Consider the following 23,010-nt stretch of genomic DNA (forward strand, 5'->3'; position numbering starts at 1 on the left):
GAGTTCAATCATCATTCTATCCTACAGCAGTGGGACCTAACAGCAAAGTGAAAAGGCTCGGTGTTGTTACTGAAACCATTCAAGCAGATTTTTGGCCTCTCCTACAACATGGTTAGATGACTCAGCAGACCGAGCTGGAGTAGTTAAGACAACCCCTATCTATCAATTCTGCTCCTCTGTAGGAGGTCACAGCCCTCAGATTAGTTCTTACACAAACAGCTGTGGTTGTGAGGCTAGTTTCAACACAAAAATCCAGCAGCTTTGCTTAGTTTAGCTCTACCTTCCCTGGCATTTTTAAGCCAAGCTACGGGACTTCATACTGAAGTGGCTGAGGGGAGCCCGCACACCGTCCTGCCAACTCTCTGGGAACAGCCAGCTTTGGCAGAGAGGGGGTAATGTCTTCACAGCAGAAATGCCTGAGACAGTTGAACCTCTGCTCACAGATATTACTTGCTGCTTCTCACTCTACATTGATTAAGAGAAAAGTATAAGATCATTCTGATTAAAAACAGGTTTAGCTTATGTTTGGATTGTGTGGTCAATGACTCAATGCCCTGTCGTGCATGCCAGGGGCAATGTGAATAGTCTCACACCTCTGCACTTTAAAAAGCAGAGAGGTTCTTCATATGCAGCGTCTTCATTACTTTCTGCAGGAAGGTAGCTGCTTAACCATGGTTTCAACAACTGCAGTAGCAGTAGACACGGACGCCTCCTGCCCAGGAGCACTTATTTTTGTAAGGCAGAACATCCTATTACTACCCAAAATGCAGTCTGGTGAGGGCACCTGTGTTTCTTTCTCATTGCACCTCCTCACACTTTTTCAAAATGTGCTGGGGGTTACTTAAAGAGTGAACCTAGTCAAGAATTCAGGTTTACATCCTCATGAGAGCAAAGGCTCAATACCAATTCCAAGGAAGAGAGCATATTCACTGAATTACCAAGATCTTAGGAAGAAAAATAAATATATTACCTTTTCTCTGCTTCTCCGGATTCCAAGAAGAGTAGAACTTTTGCTATGATAGAATTAAATGTCTGCTGATTTATGGAAATCTCAGTTTGCAGCATCTGAAATACCATGAGAATAACAGTTTTACTATTCATTGACCAACTTTTGCTATGAAAGCTGGCTCTGCTCTTCTGGAGTGACAGCATTTATTTAGCTTTAAATGCTGAAAGCTCTACTATTTTCAAGTGCTAGTATCAAATGCATCCTAAAAGATTCCACATTTTTTGGTTACCAGGGGGAATTTGCACGTATGTGGTAGCAGAACCCACCAGGAGCAAGCCTAAAGCTTGCTGGACTCCTGAATGAGAAATGCAGTCTAGACAGAAACTCATAGAAAAGGTTTAAAAAAGCTACATATAAGGGTGAATTTACTCTTTATCACAACGAGCCACAGTTTATTCTATAAATAATTTCATTTCAATGAATGAATTGGAGGGAACTAGGTGAAAGAGAGAAAATAACTTTCTGTGGACCCTAATGACTATCTCTTACATGCAGAGACTTAACACTCAGTGGAATTAGCAGTAGTACTTCGGGTAGTGTGAAGCTGTGGTCCACTGTGGCAGAGAAAGCTCACCCTAACAGTTCATGATAGTTAGCATTTACCATATTTCTTTTTCTGTATTTTGGTTGTTTTTCCATCCTCCCACTACTACAACAAAGTCTATAGATAGATACTTTGCTTAGAATTGCATCCACATGCTACTGGTAGCATGCAATGTGCCTTCTCTGAATGGATACTGTCATACATGTGTGAAGCACTCTCTCTCTATAACAAGTAGAAAGTGCTTGGAAAAATGCCAGTGCAACGTATGTCCTCCAAAATCTAACAACTGCTCAAAATGGAAATATGCTGTGAAAACATTTAGTTTTAAATGCAGTTCTTCCAGAAACTGGTACGGTTCATGCCAGATCACCGGCAAACTGCCTAGACAATTGCCACAGGCTTCAGTGCTCTAGGACAGGCAGACAGGTGAGTAACCTCAGGGTTGGAGAAATCTAGGACTTCCATGATGCAACACTTAAGATGCACTCCTAAAGATCTGATCCCTACAAAAAGGGATCCATCCATTTTGGAAAAGGATTTTCACATTTCAAAGTTTTCTTCTGAATAAGTACAAGGCCACATCAAGAGTGAAATGTTCTGTAAAACTCTGCCCAGATCTAATTTCAAAAGGCACAGTATTTTCTTTTGGTTTCCCCCCGCCTTCACCATTCAAGAAGATGCTTCCATTTTTAGAGTTAGCTTTACCTCATATACTCTCTGTTGCTCCTGCAGTTCTTCAAACTGTCCTGCAATATTTGTTTTTAAGGCCTCTTTCATTTTTTCTAAGAATTTAATCCAGTTTTCACATTTCTGGAAGAATTTATTTTCATCATTTTGAGTTCCCTCAAGCACACTGTAAAACAAAAGAAATCATCAGAAACTGTTGTGTTGGTTGTTGCTTTTCTGGATATGCTTGCATACGGTCTAACATGGTGGTTAGTAATACTACCATAGCAGGGTTTTGCTTGGCACTTTGCTACAGTCTTCACATATGAACATCCAGATTTTTGCTTCAAGTGAGTTGGAATACAAATAGCCACTGAGCAACCTGGAGTAAGTTGAAAGGGTAGGCATTCAACTTGGAAAGCCCCTGAGAAAGCTGAGAACAGATTGCAAGACTTCCCATGCTTTAATTTGGTTTTGATTTCCCTCACAGAAAAGGAAATGGTTAGTAGTGATTTTTTGTTTGTGTTTCGGACCTGCAGCGTTCCAGAGCAGCTGCTGTTTTCTGGCTCCACTGCCGAGTCAGGCTCTGCATTTTCTTCAGGGTGAAGTCACTGAGTGGCACCTTAATGCTTGCTTCATTCAAACTCTCTATGCTTGGAGAAAGTGCAGCAAGCTCCAGTGTGTGATTCTGGAAGTAATAAAAGAAAGTAAATGCAAGAAATACTGCCTTTCTTTCATTTCAAAGAAATACAGAAGCCTCTTCAGTAGGAAGCATCTGAATGTTATGCATCCAAAATGCTAACTCAAAACACCCAACATTTCTATGTTAATTTTAAGAATATAGGGAACAAGAGAGTCACAATCCCCTTGCACAGGGCCTACTTTTCCAACAGTACTGAACAGATACTCAAGAGCTGGTACTTGCAGATTTATTTTGTACCCTACGTTGAGGGCAAGAGGGTAGCTCCAGAGCAAAGCTAGGGAAAAAGATCTCACATCAACCTCAAAATCTATGTGATTTTCCTCCTCTCCATGCACGCGTCTGGCCTGCAATGCACGTCTGGAGTTTTTATTAACTTAAATCATTGTTTCTTGTGTTCTGGATGAGATTTTAGTTACTCTGATGGAAGTACTATAACTAGGATACTTCAGACACAGAGAGTTTCTTGAAGCAGGCAAGAGCTGGTATCCTACGGACACTGCACTCCCAAGCATGTATGTTTTTGTACTTGGGAAACCAAACATACCATGAGCAATTCTGAGTTGTCTGTTTCTCCCTCTAGACAGAGGCTGTCGAAGGCATCTGTGCAGTTCTTGACATGACCCTCCAGCGTTTCAAGACAGTTATTGAAATCCTCCAGTTGTAAAAGATTGAACTAGGGCAAATATTGCGTATTTATGTTAATTATGATTTAATATTCATATTCAATAAACAAAAAGGAGCAATAACCAATATAGTCAGGAAAACAAATAGATGTTAAATCCGAATTCCAGTGTATTTATAACTCATTAACTGAACTTTTTCAGGTTTTGCATTGGATAAGGGGAAAATTCCAGCCAAAGCAGAGCGCCAGAAACTGAATCTCTAAATCCTGAGAGATTTTATATATGGATGGAAAGAATAGGGGCATCTGCAATACCTTTTAGTAGCTTTGGGATGTTTGTTTTATTGGGAAATTGGAAAGCCAAAACTTAGTTTGTCAGAGGGAAGAAGCTTGTGAAAATAATATTCCTTTGAGCTACACACAGGGCCCGCTCCCATGTGCCTACAGCCAAGGCTGTGCAGATTACATGAGCTCTGTGGAGAGAAATAACTAAGGCTGGAATTCAAAATTTTTATTCACTAGGTGGGTTTCTTTGGGTCAGGGAAAAAAAATGCTGGGGAACTTTTTTCTTTCTTGGAGGAATTATGCTCCACATCGCCAAGAACACTGAAACATCAACATTTTTATAAGGAATGAATGGCAAAAATTGGTGTGGGGAGAGAGGTTCTGTGGTAATACTATAGGGTCACACCAGAGAAAATGACTACCCAGAAATTAAATTTTTCATGGAGCGAGAAGTTCACAGGGAATAAAGGACATCTGTTATCATCACAAAGAGATCTGGCTTCCAGCCTTTGAACTATGCTGGTAGATGGAGTTATAAATAGAGCTGGCTGAAAATTTTTTGATGAATTTGGTTTTACTTTAGAACAGAATAATTCACTAAAACCAGACTTTTTCACAGAAACAGACTAATTTTACATCAGTAAATGTACAGCAGTACATTCTGTACTTAGCACTGCTGAGGCCACACCTTGAATGCTGTGTTCAGTTTTGGGCCCCTCACTACAAGACAGACATTGAGGTGCTGGAGCGTGTCCAGAGAAGGGCAACAAAGCTGGTGAAGGGTCTGGAGAACAAGTCTTATGAGGAGCGGCTGAGGGAGCTGGGGGGTTTAGCCTGGAGAAGAGGAGGCTGAGGGGAGGCCTTATCGCTCTCTGCAACTACCTGAAAGGAGGTTGCAGCAAGGTGGGGGTTGGTCTTTTCTCCCAACAAACAAGCAATAGGGCGAGAGGAAACGGTCTCAAGTTGCATCAGGGGAGGTTTAGATTGGATATTAGGAAAAATTTCTTTACTGAAAGAGTGGTCAGGTATTGGAACAGGCTGCTCAGAGAGGTGGTGGAGTCACCACCCCTGGAGGTGTTCAAAAAATGTGTGGATGTGGCACTTTGGGACATGGTTTAGGAGGCATGGTGATGTTGGGCTGATGGTTAGACTTGACGATCTTAGAGGTTTTTTCCAACCTTAATGATTCTACCATTTGCTTGGAAGTTCTCTCAGGAATTCCTGTGCAGAGGAGAAGTCAATCTCACAGCACTCCAGTGGGCAGAGCATCATATGGGGAAACCTGGATCCCTCGCTACTCTGCCTGAACAGGGATGTGAATCTGATCTTCAAAATAACATCAAATGACCAGTTTTCTGTTTGGTTTTAGGTACATTGTGTGCACTTTTATCAAAGCAAACTGAAGCCCTTAGGTTTTTTCTAAGGCAGAGCTGAGAAAGTTTACAATTTCATTTCAATTCAAGAACTACAGGGCTCTAGTGAAGAAGTCACCTCATACTGACAGCTAATTTAATATTCAAAAACATACCTCCAATTCTTCTAACTTCCTCTGCAACATCTTTTCCAAATAAGTGGCTCTCTGGAGCGGCTGCAGCTTCTCCAACAGAATGGCTTGTGCAGTTGTCCCAGTCTGCTGTTTTATCCTATCAGCCAGCAAAGAAATCTGGATATGGCATCCTGTTATGTTTTGAAGGCCATGCTGTACATTCTGATGAGAGAAGGGGAAAGGAAAAAAAAGTCACCAAATGAATCCGATTGTCATTCATGTGCCACTTTCATTTAGTATCTTTTGCTGCTGTAACTAAGCTCTTTTTGTTGATCTCTGGGAGACAAATCCAGCTATGGTGAAAGCTTCAGTCTTTTACTTAGAGGATAACAAAAATTGCATCCATTGATTTCAGTACCGGGAAAGGCACAGTTCAAAGTTCAGTGGAACACCAGTGACTTCAGGCAGTGGGATACTACTGCTACAGAGAAGATATGGGGAGAAATCAGAATATCCCTCTCTACAGAATCGATTTACACTAGCAGATGGAGAAACCAGCCCATGCTGCAGAAATGCTATTATGTTACAAACATGCCAGTACTTTGGATCCCTTAGTGACTGAGGACTGTGGTTTTGATTTTATTTTTTCCCCTTTGCTACAGAAATGATGATATAAAATTAAATTTTAAAGGCAGTACAAGAACAAAGGGAGTACTATTATACTCATTCAATGTACTTGATTGTTGGGTTTTTTTTGACCTGAACAGCTGTCATTCACGTTTAGCCATGAAAGCTCCTGGAGTTTGCCACCATATATTTTCTTTTCTGTGTATAATGAACAAAGACTTCTGACTGATAGCAAAGAGCAGACATGTTTGCCTAAAAGGCAAAATGGCTCTTAGTTCCTTACCCCTGTCTTTGGAATGGATCATATTGTAAACTGTCACTTCAGCCATTTAGTAAATAACTTATTTTGATATCTTACTCACTGTGTACGACTTTATTTTTATTTACTGTGGCAACAGAGTTCCATAAAATCATAATCTTTCCTAATATATACTAGAGGAAAAGATCAGAGATCAAATCACAGTTTTGTAATGCACATGTATTTTCAAATACAGATAACTCATGCCATATCACTAATCTCCATTCTTTAACTCGCCACTTTCAAAAAACCACAATAAATTCTGTGTGTCCTACCCACACGTACCAGGACAGGATCTATGGTGCTAGTGGCACTCTAGTGGTCACGCCCTGCTCAGTAGGTGCAAAACTCCTCCCAAAATATTTCCAGAAAATGTGATGCGTTTTTGCTGACATATTGATGAATTTATGTCACAGCTGTTAATAAATCAGAAGAAAGTGAAAATGTTTGGGTCTAAGCTTTGCTGCTGTCAGTTGTTTCTGACACAGGAAGAAATATATTGAGTTCTCTTTCCCATAATGTAAAGTTTCTTAATTGGCCACATACAAAATGGAGTACTTCGGACTTCTTCCAATATGTGGCTAGAGGTTCATAAATCATGATGAATCATTGCTCTGTCCTGAAAAAAGGATTATTATATTTCTTTATTGCAGTCTGAAGAAACCAAAATGTCAGAACCTAATGACAGCTTTGCTGCCTGAGAGTGTCAAACGTACCCTGTGGTCTCAGCATGAGATCTCATTTGCTTGAAGTCTGAAGCGTTTAGAATAATCTAATGAGCTCAGAAATCTGTGAACTTATCAGACCAGGCCGAAAAAAAAAAACAACCAAGGCCAAATAAAACCAATTTGAAGACTGCAGAAGACCTCAAGATGGTCCTGTGTTCTGGAAAACTGGTCTTTTTTCCCCAGTTATTATTCCAGTAGGTATTATCTCTCCTCCCAAGCAGTGCCCCATAAAGTAAATCATTTTTGGTTTAATGATTCCTTCCAGCACATCCCTGATCCTTTGTATAGAGCAGAACAGGGCAGAGATGCAATATGATTGTTCCCTTCTACTCTCTTCTCATGCTATGCTAACTCTAGTTTGATTTGGTCTCAGGATCTGGTAAAAGTATTTAAAGGAAATGCAATGGTGCCTGTTAATGGGAAAAACCCACAGAGTTCACATTTTCCACTGACTAGATTTGGGGGAAGAGCAGGGAGGAAGATGTTCTTTTGATCTGTTTCTCAACAATAAATCGTGGTCTGTACTAGGCAGTAGAAACATATTCATATACCTTTATGTTCTGTATCCTTTGCTTCAGGGTTTCTATCATGTTATCGTCAGGCATGTGAGCATCCAAGAGCTGAGTGCACTGCTCTTTGAGCTGTTGTAACTTGGCTAGTGCCTCAGTGCATGAAGTATTGAAGGGCTCCCAAAGCTGCAGGGTCGCTTGCGCTGCCCGTAGTTGATCTGCGATATCTTCATTCACTGAGTTCCACCTGCCAATATATCAAAAGATAGGAGTGTTTTCCTAGTAGATTCTCCTCCAGAATATGATTTAGTGTAGAATTCCTGTGGCAGTTTCTTTGCATTCATACCCACGTTACTGAAAGCCCACTGACACAGCACCATTTTTTGCTCTGTGATCCACCACAAAAAAGGTAGTATCAGCTACTCCTCACACAGGTGCTCTTAGACAGGTGAGTCGTATTAATACAGATGTAAAAATCTGTCAGACATTCAAGTCCTGCCTCAGCAACTTTTTTAATACTAATAACTGGGGGTCTTTTTTGCAAGCTTACCTGGTGTGTGCCTCCGTGCACTTCTGTTCAATAATCTCTGCAAAGCAGGGGGAGCAGTTCTTCTTCAGGTTACCAGCTGCAGCCTGGAGCTTGGCCCAGCTTTCTTCACTGTTCTCCGATTCATCTTGAAGAGACTGCAAAAAGGAATATTGCAATTCGTTGTAGAGATGAACGACTTAAGTATAGCTTCCCCTATAGATTGGTAGGGTAGCAATAATGCCACAAATTTGCAGGACGGATTACAACGTTTGTGAAAAATGTAACATCTGATCCTAAAAATTAGGAAGCTGAAAGAGAGCTGAAATCGTCCAAGTTAAAAAAAAAAAAAAAAAAAATCATTCAGCAGGCCTATTTTATACTGAGGTAATTTATCTGCTCTTAAAGAAACAGCTAATTTAACAAACCCACAGCCCTGAACTGATTAAATTAATTCACTAGAAACCAAAAATGTTTTTATTTTAAGCCACTGTTTCAGGGAAATTTATACTGGCATAAAGTTGGCTGACAACTCCTGTCCCCAGCTGCGTGTTCCCCTGCCTGATACGGGCAATTGCAGAACCCTGCCATGGATCCTATCTGAGAACTGATCCAGATTAAAAATAAAGAGGGAGATGGAAGGAAGGAGGTAAGAAGGTGCCCAGTTCCTTCCATTTATTACGTGTCCCCAGGTGAGGGTAGAAAGTGCTTATGAAGGCTTTACTGCTGAGATACACATACCTGGGATTCACAGCCTCAGTCTGTCCTGCACCACTTCTGATATAACTTGAAAATAAACCAAAACAGGCCTTATTTACACTGAAACATGCAGTTTCAGTTTCTAGATGCCCCACTTAGACTCTGTAATAGCCAAGCAGAGCAGGAGGATGATCCAGAGCATTTACACCCGGCACTTATGCCCAGCCTCATTCAGAGGCTGTGCAGGGAACTCCAGCTCTCTGAATGGCAACTGAACAGCGGACTTCGAGCTGGAGGAATCGGAAACACCAGGCTTGAGGATCCCCCTGCTCTGATCCCGGGCTGCTGCACCCACTGAACCCAAGCCACAGCTTTTGGAAAGGGGAATCCTGGGTCCTGGACCTTGACTCCAGTAATGCTTATATGTGGAAAGATGCTTTAATGCAAATAATGCTTTAATGCAAAATGTGTCAGTGATCAATGGCACAGAGACTGGGACACAGCACACCATCGGAGCATTCGAATCACAGATCTAGAGACATGGTCCCTTCACCAGCTTTCTCTCAGGTCCCCTTCATTTCTGCACCGAGTCCCAGCACTGATGCACAGGTGCATCCTGTTCCAGGTTATGCTCAGCCTTATGGCAGAGCGTTTCCCTGGGAAGCACAACCAAAGGGGCAAATTTCCTTTCAACCAGCGAGGCGAGAACCAATACGTTTCACCTGAATGGTGAGTAACCTTTAGACAAACACATATGGTGATGGCATTAGGCTTTCTTTTGCTAGCTGTAATTTCAGCCAAACTTCCTGCTGCCCATGTGGATTAGACATAGACTGAGTAGACATTAGCATGAGGGATGGTGGTGGAGTGCATATGTCCATCTGGACTCTGTAGTGCAAGGGAGCACGAGGTGCTTCACATGGCAACGTCTTCCAGCGTGTGCAGAAGACTAAAACATCAAGGGATCTTTGCAATCCAAAATGGAGGCTCTGATAGCCCAGAGTAAGGCAGGCATGGTAGCAGCTGACCTGTACTTGTCCCTTGAGCCTTGGTACCTAAATTGCACCGAAGTTGAACTTACATACTAAATGAAGAAGTCTGAAAACAGTCCTCAGTACCTCTGGAGGTAAAAAAAAAAAAGTAAACAAAATATTCCACTGACTTCAGTGGCACTATAAAAAAAAGGAAGTTGCTCAGATAAATTTTTCAGTCTTTTTTTCAGTGGAGTTTGTTTGTTTATTTGTTTAAAGACACAGAAGGAAGTTTAGAAATAAGACAACTACAGTAGATTTACCTGGAGAGTTTTGACCTGGTTTTTCAAAGCTTCCAATGACACCACAGAAGGTTTGCACTGGTTTATGCAGTACAAATATCTTGTCGTCATCAGGCTGACTTCTGCATAAACTTCGTCATATACTCTCCACTGCTCCAGTATTGACTGCATTGAGGTCTTTAACTCTGCAACCTGCAAACAAACCACTTTTGTTACTATTCCTTGGGCAGTCCTGACATATATGTCACCTTTAAATTGACTTAAAAATCTCAGCTCAGTGCTCAGTCCACAAGAATTTCACAATATGGAGTATTTTCCTACTTGGTAAGGAATTGTGCGTGTTTCAAACCAAGTAGTAAACAGTATTTAGAGTGAAGTATAAGAATTTGCTGGAAATAAAAATTCAACCAGAGTTCAATGTAGCACTATTCTGTCAGCCACAACTCCAGAACAACTCAAAAAGTAAAAAGTACTGAAGTAATGAACTGCTTATTCCTTCCTGCCAAACTCAGCCTGAAGTGGGAGGAAGATGAGAGCCTTAATCCCCTTAGGAAGCAGATAGTTTGATCCAGACATAAAGTTTCCTTTTAATGAAAATTTGAACAGAAATTGTTTTGTATGGAAGATGACACTAATACAATACTCTCGAAAGCTATCATCCCTCTTATGCCATTGTGGTCTAACAATGCAGGCCCACCTGAATGGCAGCCTGAGAACTTCAGGATTCTCATACAAAATTAAATTATGGATATCCTCTTTGTGTTCTGTATCTCTTTCATTATTACATTCATTTAATCTCCATGGGGGCAAGCATGGTTTCCATTTGCCACATACTCCTAGACATTGCAAACACAAACCCACAGTCCTTCTTCAGTGTGGTTTGTCGTTTTTATCCTTCTGTATCAGGTAAGTGCATAAGGCATGTCCTGGGTTAGACAGAACATTCATCTAGTTCAACGCCTATTTTCAGTCATGCCAGTACCAGATGCTTTGAGAAAAGCATGAAGACCAGGCAAGCAAACAAGCATGCCTCCTTGGGACCTCGCAAAGCCAGATGCCAGATTTCAGTTCTGACTATGCATCCACACAAGATGAAGACTTTTCTACACCATAGTGCATGCTAAATAGACTGTATGGATCACTGTATCCTGGTTCCAGGCATGCAGAGGTAGATGGATTAATCATCCCTATTCTCATTTGAATCATGGCATAGGTGGGAGGAATCTCTAATTGCTTTTTGTACCCTGCAGCTAATTACTGCCCACACAAGGAAGATGGAAAGACATCGTGCTGGTGAAATATCTCTGGGCCACAGACTCACAGTTTTGAGATTAACCTACGGACAATACAATCTAGGTATCACACCTCCTTAGACCTATATTTGAAATCGCAGCCTGGCTCTGCTGAGAGCAGTCATCTGTGGAAAGAAAGTTGCACTTGGTGTTTCATTGCACATGCAGGCAGCTAGGCTGTAAGAACCTCCTGCAGTTTTTAAGTTCAATACTTAAGTCATAAGAACACTAAAATTAACATGACCCATGGTGACTGTAAGAAGAAAATAGCACTAGGCTGTCAATCCTGACAACTTCAATCCCCAGCTCTACAGCAGAGGGAAAAACTTTCATCACGTACACACACACAAATTTCTTTGCTTTCTTGGTATGAAACAGCCACATCATCTCTGTTGAGATCTAAAACAAGAAGCTGCAGACCCATTGTGGACCAACACCTGATGTGGAAGAGCTCATGGAAAAGGGTTCAGATTTCACAAAGGTTTGAGGAACAAAAGCAAGGCGTTTGTAACAGAAAGCTTAAGGAAATCTTAACTATAAATACAATCACTGCATCACGTATAATTCTCTACAGTATATGGTTATTTATTATCACAAATTTAAATCCATAAATGTACTTCCATAAATATTCCACGCCTATCAATTACACCTAGATAAAAAGATCAGTTCCAAGTATAAAGATAATGTAATTATAAATGCAAACCACTGGGGAGTCAATATGCTTGGGAAATCAATCTGCCAGACTCTCCGTGAAACAACTGGAAACTACATAAGATTTGAAGGTAGCAAAAGCTATCCAGGCGTGTGCATGAAAAAGTAGTCGGGAGATGGAAAAGCTACAGTGAGAATGAGGCAGAACATAACTTCCACCAGTATACTACAGGGGAGAAAGTCCAGGATATGAAAGAGAAGCAGATAGAGTAAGAGAGTTTAAGGTTTCCATTTTCAACTTGACAGAAAAATAGCAGTGCTATTTGTTTATTTTCTTAAACTGCAGATGGGGGTCTGTTTCTCCTCCCCCTGTATTCAAACTACTTCGAGATCAGACTTTTTATTTCTCTCTCGTCATTGGAAATACATTAATTTATGTTAACGTAAAGACTTAACGTTCTTAGGAAGGTTAAGATTAAGAGTAAGGAATAATTTGCATCTTTTTAATATCAGCTCCTGCCATCCCATGATGAAGATTAAGAACGTCGGTGATAAGAATATGTACTAGAGGAAATCTGAATGCAAACAAAGCTTTTACCTGGCTTACAGTGCTGTCCACCATTTCACACAGCTCAGCTATCCCGAGAGACAGAGCTTCTGGTATTTGTTCTGCACTACCATTCAAAGCCAAACTCTGTTTGAGCTCATCAAGAGTTTTGGATTTAGTTGCGAGTTGATTTTCTAGCTCCTAAATGAAAAAAAATAAAAGAAAATAGACCACAAAAGGAAGATAAATAGGATCTTCTAGTTAGGCCATAGAAAAAACCTTCTATGTGAGGAGCTTAGATAAACATTCCTTCTTTAAAACCAATTCTGTGTAATTCTTCAGACATGCAACAGCACCACCATTTCAACAATTCAAAATGACAGTGGCTGCTTTAGATAGTCTCCTGCAGGTAGAGCTAGAATCAGTCCATTTAGTGTCAGCATGAGCACTGGGCATCATGCTTAGGAAGGAAATCATCAGCTAATTCCTCAGCCACCATATGCAGGCATTTTTGTACCTCTCCATTAATGCAGCTGGACTTTTCCTTGGACAGGTCAGCATTTGGGTCCTCCTCCACTCTAGCAAAGGTAAGATAGGGACTGACTTTGCAATACAATGGTCCCTAACATTGTAACAACTTCTAGAAAGTTATTTTCAGCTTGTCCTCTTAGTCAGAGGCTTTCTCCCATGGGAGAAACCCCACTGAAACCACTGGAGATACCTGGGAGAGTAACTTCTCCCCTAACACAGTCAGCAGGATTATAAGCTAGTCTTGACATGCTAGGGAAAGCTCAGCAGTAAGTTCTTCACAACATGAGTAAATATCCATACGCACAATGGGCCATAACGTTTTCCTATAATACTACACTTCCCCCCCCGCCACTTACTGTCTCCAAGGCATTTTCAAATTTGGACCTCATTTTTAATGAGCACATTAATTTTAATGGTACATTTTAGCAACCTGCATCCTGGCACTGTACCTTGCTGTGAGCAGGTTAGGGTTTTAGTCAAAGACACCTTGTGTCTTTCTTCCATTCTGGCCCCTCAATACATTTCAGAGCGCTTCAGAGGAACAAGTAACTTGGTGTGTAACAGAGCACTCTACGCAATAAAAGCAGCCTACTACAAGAGAGAGACACGTAACCATGGCAATGAAAGAACAAATATTCCATGTTAAAAAATAGAGAGGGAACACTGTACTGAATGAAAACAGCAGACCGTCAGAGTAATAGGAGCCAATTATTAGCTGGCTGCACTTGTACTAATTTTGAAGGAGCCAATGCTTAGAAAAACCCAACAAAACCAAGGTACACCCAGGTTCTTGAGGCTGGTGCAGAGACTATATTCTAGGGCAGGAGTATTGAGACTTGCTATTTTTCCAAATGGGACTGTGTAGTTTCCACAACACTGTCACCACAGAGCTCTTCAAACTAATGGAACCGATAGCTTTTGCCATGGCTGTGCTGAACCGAGAACTACTTCTTTTGGAGGCTTCTCAGAATAAGATCTACAATATTGCTGCACAACACTCCAAATACCACAGAACAGCAGCAGATGCATCTTCAAATGGAGGAAGAAAAACTTAAAATAGTGATTCATATTAAAAGTGGATCTGGCTCTTTATCACCCAAACCTAACATGCTTTAATTAAAATTATACTGTAGTATTCTTCTAGGAAATATCATCTTCCTCTACATTTTTTCTGTTAAAATCTGTGCAGTTCTTTAGCCTGGATTCAGCAAAGTGCTAAATCAGTTTTTTACAATAATACTACACATATAATGCTTTACCTTGCAATCATCTAATGTGTTTTGTGCAGAGATCAGACTTGCTGGGGTTTGTAAAGATCTCAGTCGATCACTCTGAGCTTCCAGCCAGTTGCGTAGAGTCTGTGCTTTGTTCTCATTTTCAGTAATATCCTCCAAAATATGCTGCAGGTCTTGTATCTGAAAGTTACAGAACTATTTTAACTTAAGCCTAGAGGTGGGCAGAAACAGGGCTCCACTCTCCATGACAAAATCTGAGATTACAATATTTACATTGGAAATACTTTTTAGAGAAAATATTTTGAAAGGAAAAGCTAAAAAGTTTTACTGGCTCTTTAGGATCTGACCTTTTCCCTGGGAAGGAAACAAGGCAGTGTGGGTTCTGGAGCTGGCAAGTTGGGAGACCCTGGGCTAAATGGGCACATTCATATGGAGTCTGAAAACCTCATTCTCCCTAAAACCCGCCACCAAAGTCACTAATAAGCAAGGGACCTCAAGTCTCCTACCTTCAGTTTTGGCCCTGAGGATCCATTAAATCTTAGAATGCAGTTTCTTGAAAATGGTTAGAGGATATAACTCCCCCCCCCATTGAAATTCCATTATAGAATTTTTCAGTTGTGCTGGAACTGAATTTCCCACTTAAAAATGTTTCTGGAAGACTTTGAGTGAGAAAAATTTGGGAATTTTCTGTTTGATCAGTCTTTGTATCTGTATTCAGAAAGGGCAGCTTTTCCCAAAGCCCTGTAAGCTCGTGAGAGAAACAGAGATGAGAGAGGAATGTAGAGGCATTCGTTCCAGCAGCCTCATGTTTGCATTTTGGGATGCTAACCTTCCCCATGTCTTTTCTGTATTGCATGATTCACACTAGCTTTTCTGGGCACTGAGGCACACAAGCACCAGCATCTAATTCTGGATGCATGGATTATTTTAGCCTCACTAGAGTAAAGTAATTCTGAGGCACTGCCTGAAACAGATTTTCTACAAACACAGAAGATGTGCTAGTATAATTAGCCTACATGTAGAATTTGCCTATCAGCTGCTGATCTTCAAAGCACTCCATTGGGAAAACATATTTCATTACTGCAGAAGGAGGGCACAGACACAGAGTAACCCATTTCCAGTGACCCAGGACGGCTGGAGCAAGCCTGGGAACAGATCACTGCTGTGCTTTTTCCAGCAGGGTCATATATCCCCATCTGAATATGGCTGTCAACACTTAATTATTTTTTTTGGCAGATCCAACGGCTACAACAGGAAAACAGGTGGTAGCTTAATATATCCCCATTTCTCATTCCCATCATGTGGCATGAGGAGGGGTTGTTTGCTTTTTCAGTGCTGTGTTGGCTGAGAAGGGCCTGGCTGTTTGTTCCAAGCAGTGTAGCACCTCTCCTTTCCACAGACCATCCAATGTTTTCTCCCATTAAATTTTAAATGCCCCAACTTTCACAGCACCCCAAAGCTTCAACAGGTTTCTCTACGAGGCTCCCCTTCAGACATTAACCTGAATTATTCCTTTTTCACCATCTTCTCAATATAGGTTTTCTTTGTTGACATGTCACTGACTATATTTTCTTCATATGAGGAATCTCATTTTTTCCACCTAATACAGTCAACTAGGGTAAATCCCAGGCTGTCACAAAGAGCAGTCTTTGTCTGTTTTCTCTCCCTGCAAGTTACAGGAAAGTTTACCCTCCCATACCTTGCCGAGGCTTGGATGCCTGCCCACCACCTGATTACTGATGTGCTACAAGACCACTCCACAGGCTGCCCATGAGACAGCAGGGCAGACAGACCACAGAGAACACAAGGAGTTTCACTGTCTTCAGCAGTGGTTGCAGACTCAGGGACAAAGGCTGCATGCAAAATACAGAGCACTTGCACATGCAAGATCAGAGTTGTGAGAGAAAGCAATGAGAAGTCAATCAAACCTTTCTGTTCAGAGACGCCTGCAGCCTGTGCCACCGCAGGTTCATCTCTCCAAGACACTCGGCAAATTCTGTCCTTTCATACCGCTTGCTTTCCACATCACAAGTGCTCATCTGCAAGAGTGACTGGTTAACAAAATCTACCATCCACTGTTTAAAGTTCATTTCCATCATATATTCCTGGAGGGGAAAAAAAAAAAAGAAAGAACAAAAATGTAAAACTATTAGTTTGGCAGTTTTTATTTGATCAGTTCCGAAGATGCTTCAAGGCATACTTATGGGACGTTCATGGCTTATTCTGAAGCATGGCCTAAAATAATTTTCTGAAAGAGACCTGGCTGTAGGAATAATTCTTAACTTTATCATTCTATATTTGTGTAGCTATTTCCATCCACTGAAACACTTTTGCAGAAGATCACTACCTTTCCATGGGTAGCTCAAGGTAAGAACATGCTAGTAACAGAGCAGGGAATAAAACCTAGGGGTACCAGTCCCAAGTACTTTATCCATTGGACAATACCATCCCACTGCCATAGGCCCAGATTAGGTTAAGACCAAGGCCTTCCCACACTCAAATGACTCAGAGACAAGTGCAGACAAGAGCTTGTGCTCCTTTATCAAAATATCTGGTATCAGAATAGAATATTGGAACAATATTAGAATATCTGGGAGGAAAAAGTGTCCTCCAGCACCACTATCATTGCCCACAGAGACGAGTAAGAAACTATGCGCAAAGTAAGAGCAACATAAGGGAATGCCTTTTTATTTATGGTCTTAGGAGAAGTGGAGAGGAAAGGGCTCCTCGTTGTATATAGTAGTACCCAGAAAAAAGCCACCAGGGAATACCACAGTAGAGGGACTGAAGCCATAGCTGCTTCCCTGTAGGAACTTGTGACCCTCACACCCCTGCTTTCCTTTCAGCATGCATCCCTACATTGCTGACAAGTACAGAGGGCACACCTACAAACTGGTCTCTAAATAGCCAAACGGTTAAATATGGTGCCTCACCTACATGTTCCAACTTCCAAATCAAACTGATATAGACCAAAGTGTTATGTATCTGCTATACTAAGGCACTTTGAAAGAAATGCTGATGTTGGCACTTGCCTTATGTGCAGTACCAAAGTGTCTGAGAACTGCAGCTACAGACTGAGAATGGTCCGTCCTGTCTGAGCCCAGAGCACTGCTCGGTAGCTCTACAATGGCAGAGGAAAATATGGCTCTGTAGGGATTTGTGCCCTGAGTTTGGGCTCCCTGGCATCTATGGAGGTACAAGTATGGCTTGAATCCTTCCTGTGGCTGGGGCAATCAGCCTCTGCCATTGGCACTTTAGCACCTGAACAGAGCCAAGAGTCTGCTGCAGCCTCTCTCTCTGCAAGGACATTCATCTTGTCCCCCTTTCCTGGAGTGTTATCTCTTTTGATGAAACACAACATTCAAAAATCCTGTTCTCTAGTTAAATGAATTCTGGCTATGGAGGTCCAAAATTACAAGGTATTTCCTGTTGAAAAGGCAGACTAAAACACAGCACAATCAGAGTCTATCTTCCTAGGGAAGCAGAGCTTTCCTGCCCAACACATTTTATAATGTAAATGTAAGAGAGAGAACGAGTGAAACAGATGGGACAGCATGAGGAAAAAGAGATTACAGCACAGCAGGCAGTATCTGTATTGCAGGGCAGGCAGTGTTTTCTGTGGCATGGAAGCAAAAGGGTTTTAAAGGAACATGTTAAGGCAACTTTGAGACTGTTCGAGGAACCCTCCTGAGAGCACGGGGAAGGATATGAGAGTGTCTGTAGGCTGCTTCCATCCTTGTTACAGTCAAATACCTTGCAGAAGGCCTGGACTTACAGCTTCCCATTTACCTTGGTCTTCTGAAGGAGGCTTCTGACTTGGGCAGCACTACGTTGTGGATTTATTGGCTCCTCATGTCCCTGCTGTTGTTCCACATGGTCCAGCCAGGTCATTAGTTCAGCAATAGCTTCCCGCGATGAAAGTTTTTCCATCTGAAGCTGGGGGTATAGCATATAATGAATCCTCTACACTCTGCTTGTTGGAAATACCAAGGAAGATGACATCTGTATTTTTAGAAATGCTCAGGCACTATAATTGCAATTACTGGGGTATGAACTTTGAAAGTGAGCCCTGTGCTTCAGAGGGGCATATGAGTTAAATTAAGAAAAGTTTGAGAATTCAGAAATTTGAAATTCCTTCTAATTGTAATATACTTTCATATAAAACTGTAAGGTTGATAGATATGTGCAAACCAGCCCAGGAAGAACACTGCAATAATTAAACTGCAGTACAATATTGGGGATATTCTGAAAGCAAGACAGACAGCTAATTAGGTAAGAGGTGCTTTGCAGGCCATATGCAGCAGCTGTCTGAATCCCAGCAGCAACATTTAAAAGTAATTATTTAGCTTGAACTGAGAGATAGCAGCAGCATTTCTCCTCACCTGGTGAAGCTTTTCTTGGGTAGCTGGGAGCTGTATAATCAGTTCTCCCCATTTTTGCTCAAACTTTGCCAAAGATGACCTAAGTGCTGCAGTGTCAGCTTGCTTCACCTGAAAGAGCTGGTTGGCAGTGCTCACCACAGATGACTTCAGAGAAGACTTTTCATCAACTTCCTTCGAGAATATCTGAGGTGCGCGGGAGACATTTAAGAGAGGGTAAATATTTATGTATCTATTTAAATAAAGACGACAAACCAGGTTTTCAGTCACAGGGTGACCTGCCTCAACAAACAGATTTTAGAGAGCTTGCGAAGTTTAGAAAACCTAAACGCAACATGTTCTGGCAGCAGGTAAGGCCTTTTTCTGCCCAGCTTAATACAATGCTGAATGCCAGCTTTTGCTCCACAGGGATTGGGAATATCCTGATCCCCACTTCACACAGAGGTCCACGGAGCAACCCCAATCCTCGAGTCTCTGGCCAGCTTGTACCTACTGGTCCAACCTTCACAATGCTTTGCCTTCCCACTGTGCAAGACTCCCTCTGTCAAGCCTCATGCTGGGGCTGAACCTCCTGGCTAATCTTACAAGGAGAGCACAGCACCAGGGGGCAGACAAAGACATGAAATGCAATTCAGCATGTTTCTCTTCCCTGACTTTGGCTCACCATCTTCACAGCCCTGCTGTCTTCACCCCTGCTCCCTGAGCCCATGCTCCAGATTCAGTGGGTAAGTGGCCTGTCAGCTTGGCTGAACTGCTATATCTGGTATTTGGATTCAGGAGCAAGACAGAAACCATGCTATTACACCTTAGATGCATAAGAGATCCTGGCTGGGCTGTGATGTGTTGCAGTTGGGAGCACATTATGAGAGGATTCCATTCCAATTTATGCATTCTGTCTGCCCTCACAATCTGAAGGAAGGTCTTTGGTGGCCTCCCATCCTCATGGCTCCCCACACAGACAATGGGTTGGCTTTGGGGCACAAAGCCAATCAGTGATACATTCTGGCCGGCTTCTTGGTCACGACAAATACAAAAACCACTCAAAAGTGTCATTTTCACTGGAAATCATGATGTCTTATCTAAACCTGGCAGGAGAACTGACTTACAAACAAGCTGTTGATGTTATCCCTTATGGTGGGAAGATCTTGTGACGCATTGAGAGACTGCTCCTTCCAAAAATTCATCCTCTGGTGAGCAGAATCCAGCCACTTCATTAATTCCTCCGAGTCTCTGTTGTAGCTACAAGGAAAAGCAAAACACACAAACATATATCTCCCAGCTGAGTCTAGGGTACGTTTCTCACCCCCCAAGCTGTCTTCCTCTCTGTGAGTAGGCATGTGCTATTCTGGCACCTATCCTGCTACATAACCCTGCAGAAGCATGGCGACAGCATGGATTGATGTGCAACACAGCAGTTCCACTGGTACACATGAGACTCTTCCTATCAGCTCTTTTCAGCTGGTCTGCTCTCCCTGAAAACATTCTCTCTCTGTATCCACCCAACAGTTGCCAAGACAAGCTCACATGGGTGAAAAAAGCTTTGCTGGAGGTCAGAACCACCAGAGGAGGCTGTGCATACTGCAAGATATAGTGCAGAATACACAGCAGGGGTAAAAGCCAAACACACACTGGCAGGCTTTGTCCATACTATGGATCCAGCCAGCGTGAGATCAGAGCACACAGACCAGGCGCTCAGAGAGCTGAGCCTGGCACATCAGCTGATGGGCTGAGCTGTAAAGCCCCAAACTGCCTCCACCTGACTGCCAGGACTGCATTGACAGTTGGCTTAGGCCATGTGAAAGAACTGAGCATGCTTGGGTCCTTCCCCTTTGTAGAAATTCAAAACACGAGTTGAGGCAGCATTTCAGCCAGGTCTTGAATGTTTGTAAGGTGGATAGCGTATGTGTGCAGACAGACACATTACGGCTAGCTTGCACTCATAGCAGGCCAAAACGCTTAGGGCAGCATGATCAGAGCTTCTCTTAACACTTCCAACGTACAAACTTCAGCATGGTGCAGCTAACTCTCACCTAGATGCACTGACTTTGCAATGGCAGCAATCAAAATATTTTTCCTACAAAAGTAAGCAGGAAGTGAAGCACTTGTCTACACAGTGACAGAAGATCAGCTATGTAATAAAGTGTCAGATTTCTGATCACCATTGCTTTTCCTTTTTCTCATTTTTAAGTTAAGGAAGCTATGTTATTAATTAATTCACTGTCATATTTCAGCAAACATATCTATAGAAGGTCAGAAACTAATTTCTAGCTGATATCTCTAATTGCTTTCTGAGTTATACCCACCTGACCAAGAGTTTGAGTAACGTCTGAAGTCGGTGTAATTCATGGCCAACTTTTTTGGTTAAAGACAACCACTGCTCTTCCAGCTTCCCAATCTGGCTTCTTATTTCTGGACAGCTCACAGCAGTCAGCAATTTCTTCCCTTCTTTCACCATCTGGTACAGCCTGGCGTGTTTTTCATCAACACTGCTTTTGATTTGCTATCAGAATATGGCAAGTTTGCAAAATAATAATATTTTAAAAACTGAAAACACAGCTAGCAAAACACATATCATTTGTTCTAACTTCTTAATCTCACATTTCCTCCATCATGTATTTTATTTTTCAGACAGAAGGAATCTGTACTTCATGACATGCAAAAGGGAGACAGATCTTTTGTTTGTTTCCTCTGGATAGATCGAGACAGATCTCAGTATTTAATTTCATATATTATCAGAATGACTGTGTTATGATTTGATGGGCTTTTTCGACACATGTAAATCTCAAACAATGGACAAACACTCTCTGTCAGATCTGGCTGCATTGTCCAAACATATGGCTGTCCCCAGCAGAAAGTTATTGCCCCCCTGTTCTTAGAGGGCCTTCTGGCTCTATCCTATTTGAAAAAAAGTATTAACAGTGTTTTGAAGGAAGCTGTTGGGATAACTAATGAATAATCATGCAGGGAGGAATGTAGAGTGAACACTGAAGACACTAAGTAAAAGACATAGGAGTGGTCTGGTTTGCTAAGACAGCTGAACAAAAACAAAGCACCATTTTACCATTCTATACTCCACTGGAAGGTCAAAATAAGAAATGGGAAAAAGAAGAAAAAAAATATCCAGGAAATAAATCAGTCCTAGGGAGAAGGCAGAAAACAGCAATGGCGTGATGTGCAAGTATCTCACTTCTCTCCAGGCATAAAGGGCTTGTACAATATTATTAATAGGGATATTTCTCTCACAGGAATTAAGCCCCAGAGAATTTTATTCTGCTCTGTCCCAGGAACTGTGAAGCTCCAATGCTGGGACTCCCCCCAAAAGCATCTTCTAAACCCTTACTACTTTGTTTCTGATGTTTTCAAAGGCAAATAGAGACTTAAGAGAAAAAAGATAGTTAAGAACTTAAGAAAACCAACGTGATCCAGGCAACTTCACAATCAATGGCTATACAAACATTCCATGACTCCTGTCTCAGTGCAACAGGCATCAGATCACCAGAGGGCTACTGTGATTGCAAATATCTCCTGTTGATTTATTTCAAAAGCTTTACTGTAGCTCAGAATTTTCTGGGAATGTCCAATGATCTCTTTCATGCAGTCAAACAGATTAAATCAGAGTAGTCCTTTTTACCTGAATAGTCCTTGAATCTAAATATCAAAGTGGACTCAATATAGACCCAAAGAATCCTTAATTAAAAAATTTCTAAGAGAGTGGGTCCTTTGAAGACTGAGAAAGGTCAAACCTGTGAGGAATGCAGAGCACTCTCTGAAGAAACATCACTAAGTTAATTGAACGCTATTTCTTCTTCATTTTATAAAACAACCATAAAGCTGCTTTCATATCCTTATATTCAAATGTGTTTAAAACATAGATAAAATGTTTCCAACAGGATTTGAGGTTCTAAATAAAGGTATGGCACTGCCATCACAGATGCTGCTGGGAACAAACCAGGAGCCTATTTGCCATTCTGTACAAAAGGAATGCTATTTAATTTGGTATGATAGAAAGCAGGACATCTTATTTTGAATTCTTAGGATTTTCAAAGGAGCTGGTAAACCTGTAGACCTTCTATTGTAACCAGGCATTTAGATATTTGAAGGCACTGGGTTGATTCACCTCTTCCATAGGTTTTACCTCATGGCATGAAAATCATTCCTGAATCACAGAGAAGGGGCTCTGTGTTCACTCCAAGGCTCCCTGATGCCCTTGGAATACATGTAGCCTGCATACCATCTTCTCCCAAATATTTGCATCTGAAGACCAAATTCTAAAGTCGCTATTGTCATTACTCCCACATAAATGAACTTCTAGTCCCTGGCTGAAATTAGCAGCCCAATCTCCTGATAATTTTAAAAGTAAGATTTCAGCTTGCATCCACACAGAGACAAGGACATGAAGC

General features: G+C 41.6%; 1 protein-coding gene across 1 annotated transcript in view; it reads right to left on the reverse strand.

The window, feature by feature from the left end:
• The window catches only part of SYNE2 (spectrin repeat containing nuclear envelope protein 2), a 197,256-nt gene that overhangs the window by 46,361 nt on the left and 127,885 nt on the right, over positions 1-23,010 (reverse strand). The window contains exons 81-95 of the mRNA XM_075104124.1: positions 20,914-21,110; positions 19,717-19,849; positions 18,614-18,796; positions 18,021-18,167; positions 16,160-16,336; positions 14,256-14,411; positions 12,517-12,666; positions 9,997-10,167; positions 8,028-8,161; positions 7,520-7,724; positions 5,358-5,537; positions 3,467-3,595; positions 2,753-2,907; positions 2,259-2,406; positions 971-1,065 (exon numbers count right to left, since the gene is read on the reverse strand). Coding sequence (XP_074960225.1) covers positions 971-1,065; positions 2,259-2,406; positions 2,753-2,907; positions 3,467-3,595; positions 5,358-5,537; positions 7,520-7,724; positions 8,028-8,161; positions 9,997-10,167; positions 12,517-12,666; positions 14,256-14,411; positions 16,160-16,336; positions 18,021-18,167; positions 18,614-18,796; positions 19,717-19,849; positions 20,914-21,110 — 2,360 coding nt within the window. The remainder of the gene's footprint in view (positions 1-970; positions 1,066-2,258; positions 2,407-2,752; positions 2,908-3,466; positions 3,596-5,357; positions 5,538-7,519; positions 7,725-8,027; positions 8,162-9,996; positions 10,168-12,516; positions 12,667-14,255; positions 14,412-16,159; positions 16,337-18,020; positions 18,168-18,613; positions 18,797-19,716; positions 19,850-20,913; positions 21,111-23,010) is intronic.

The sequence above is a fragment of the Phalacrocorax aristotelis genome, chromosome 9 (assembly GCF_949628215.1).
Source record: "Phalacrocorax aristotelis chromosome 9, bGulAri2.1, whole genome shotgun sequence".
Lineage (NCBI taxonomy): Eukaryota > Metazoa > Chordata > Aves > Suliformes > Phalacrocoracidae > Phalacrocorax > Phalacrocorax aristotelis.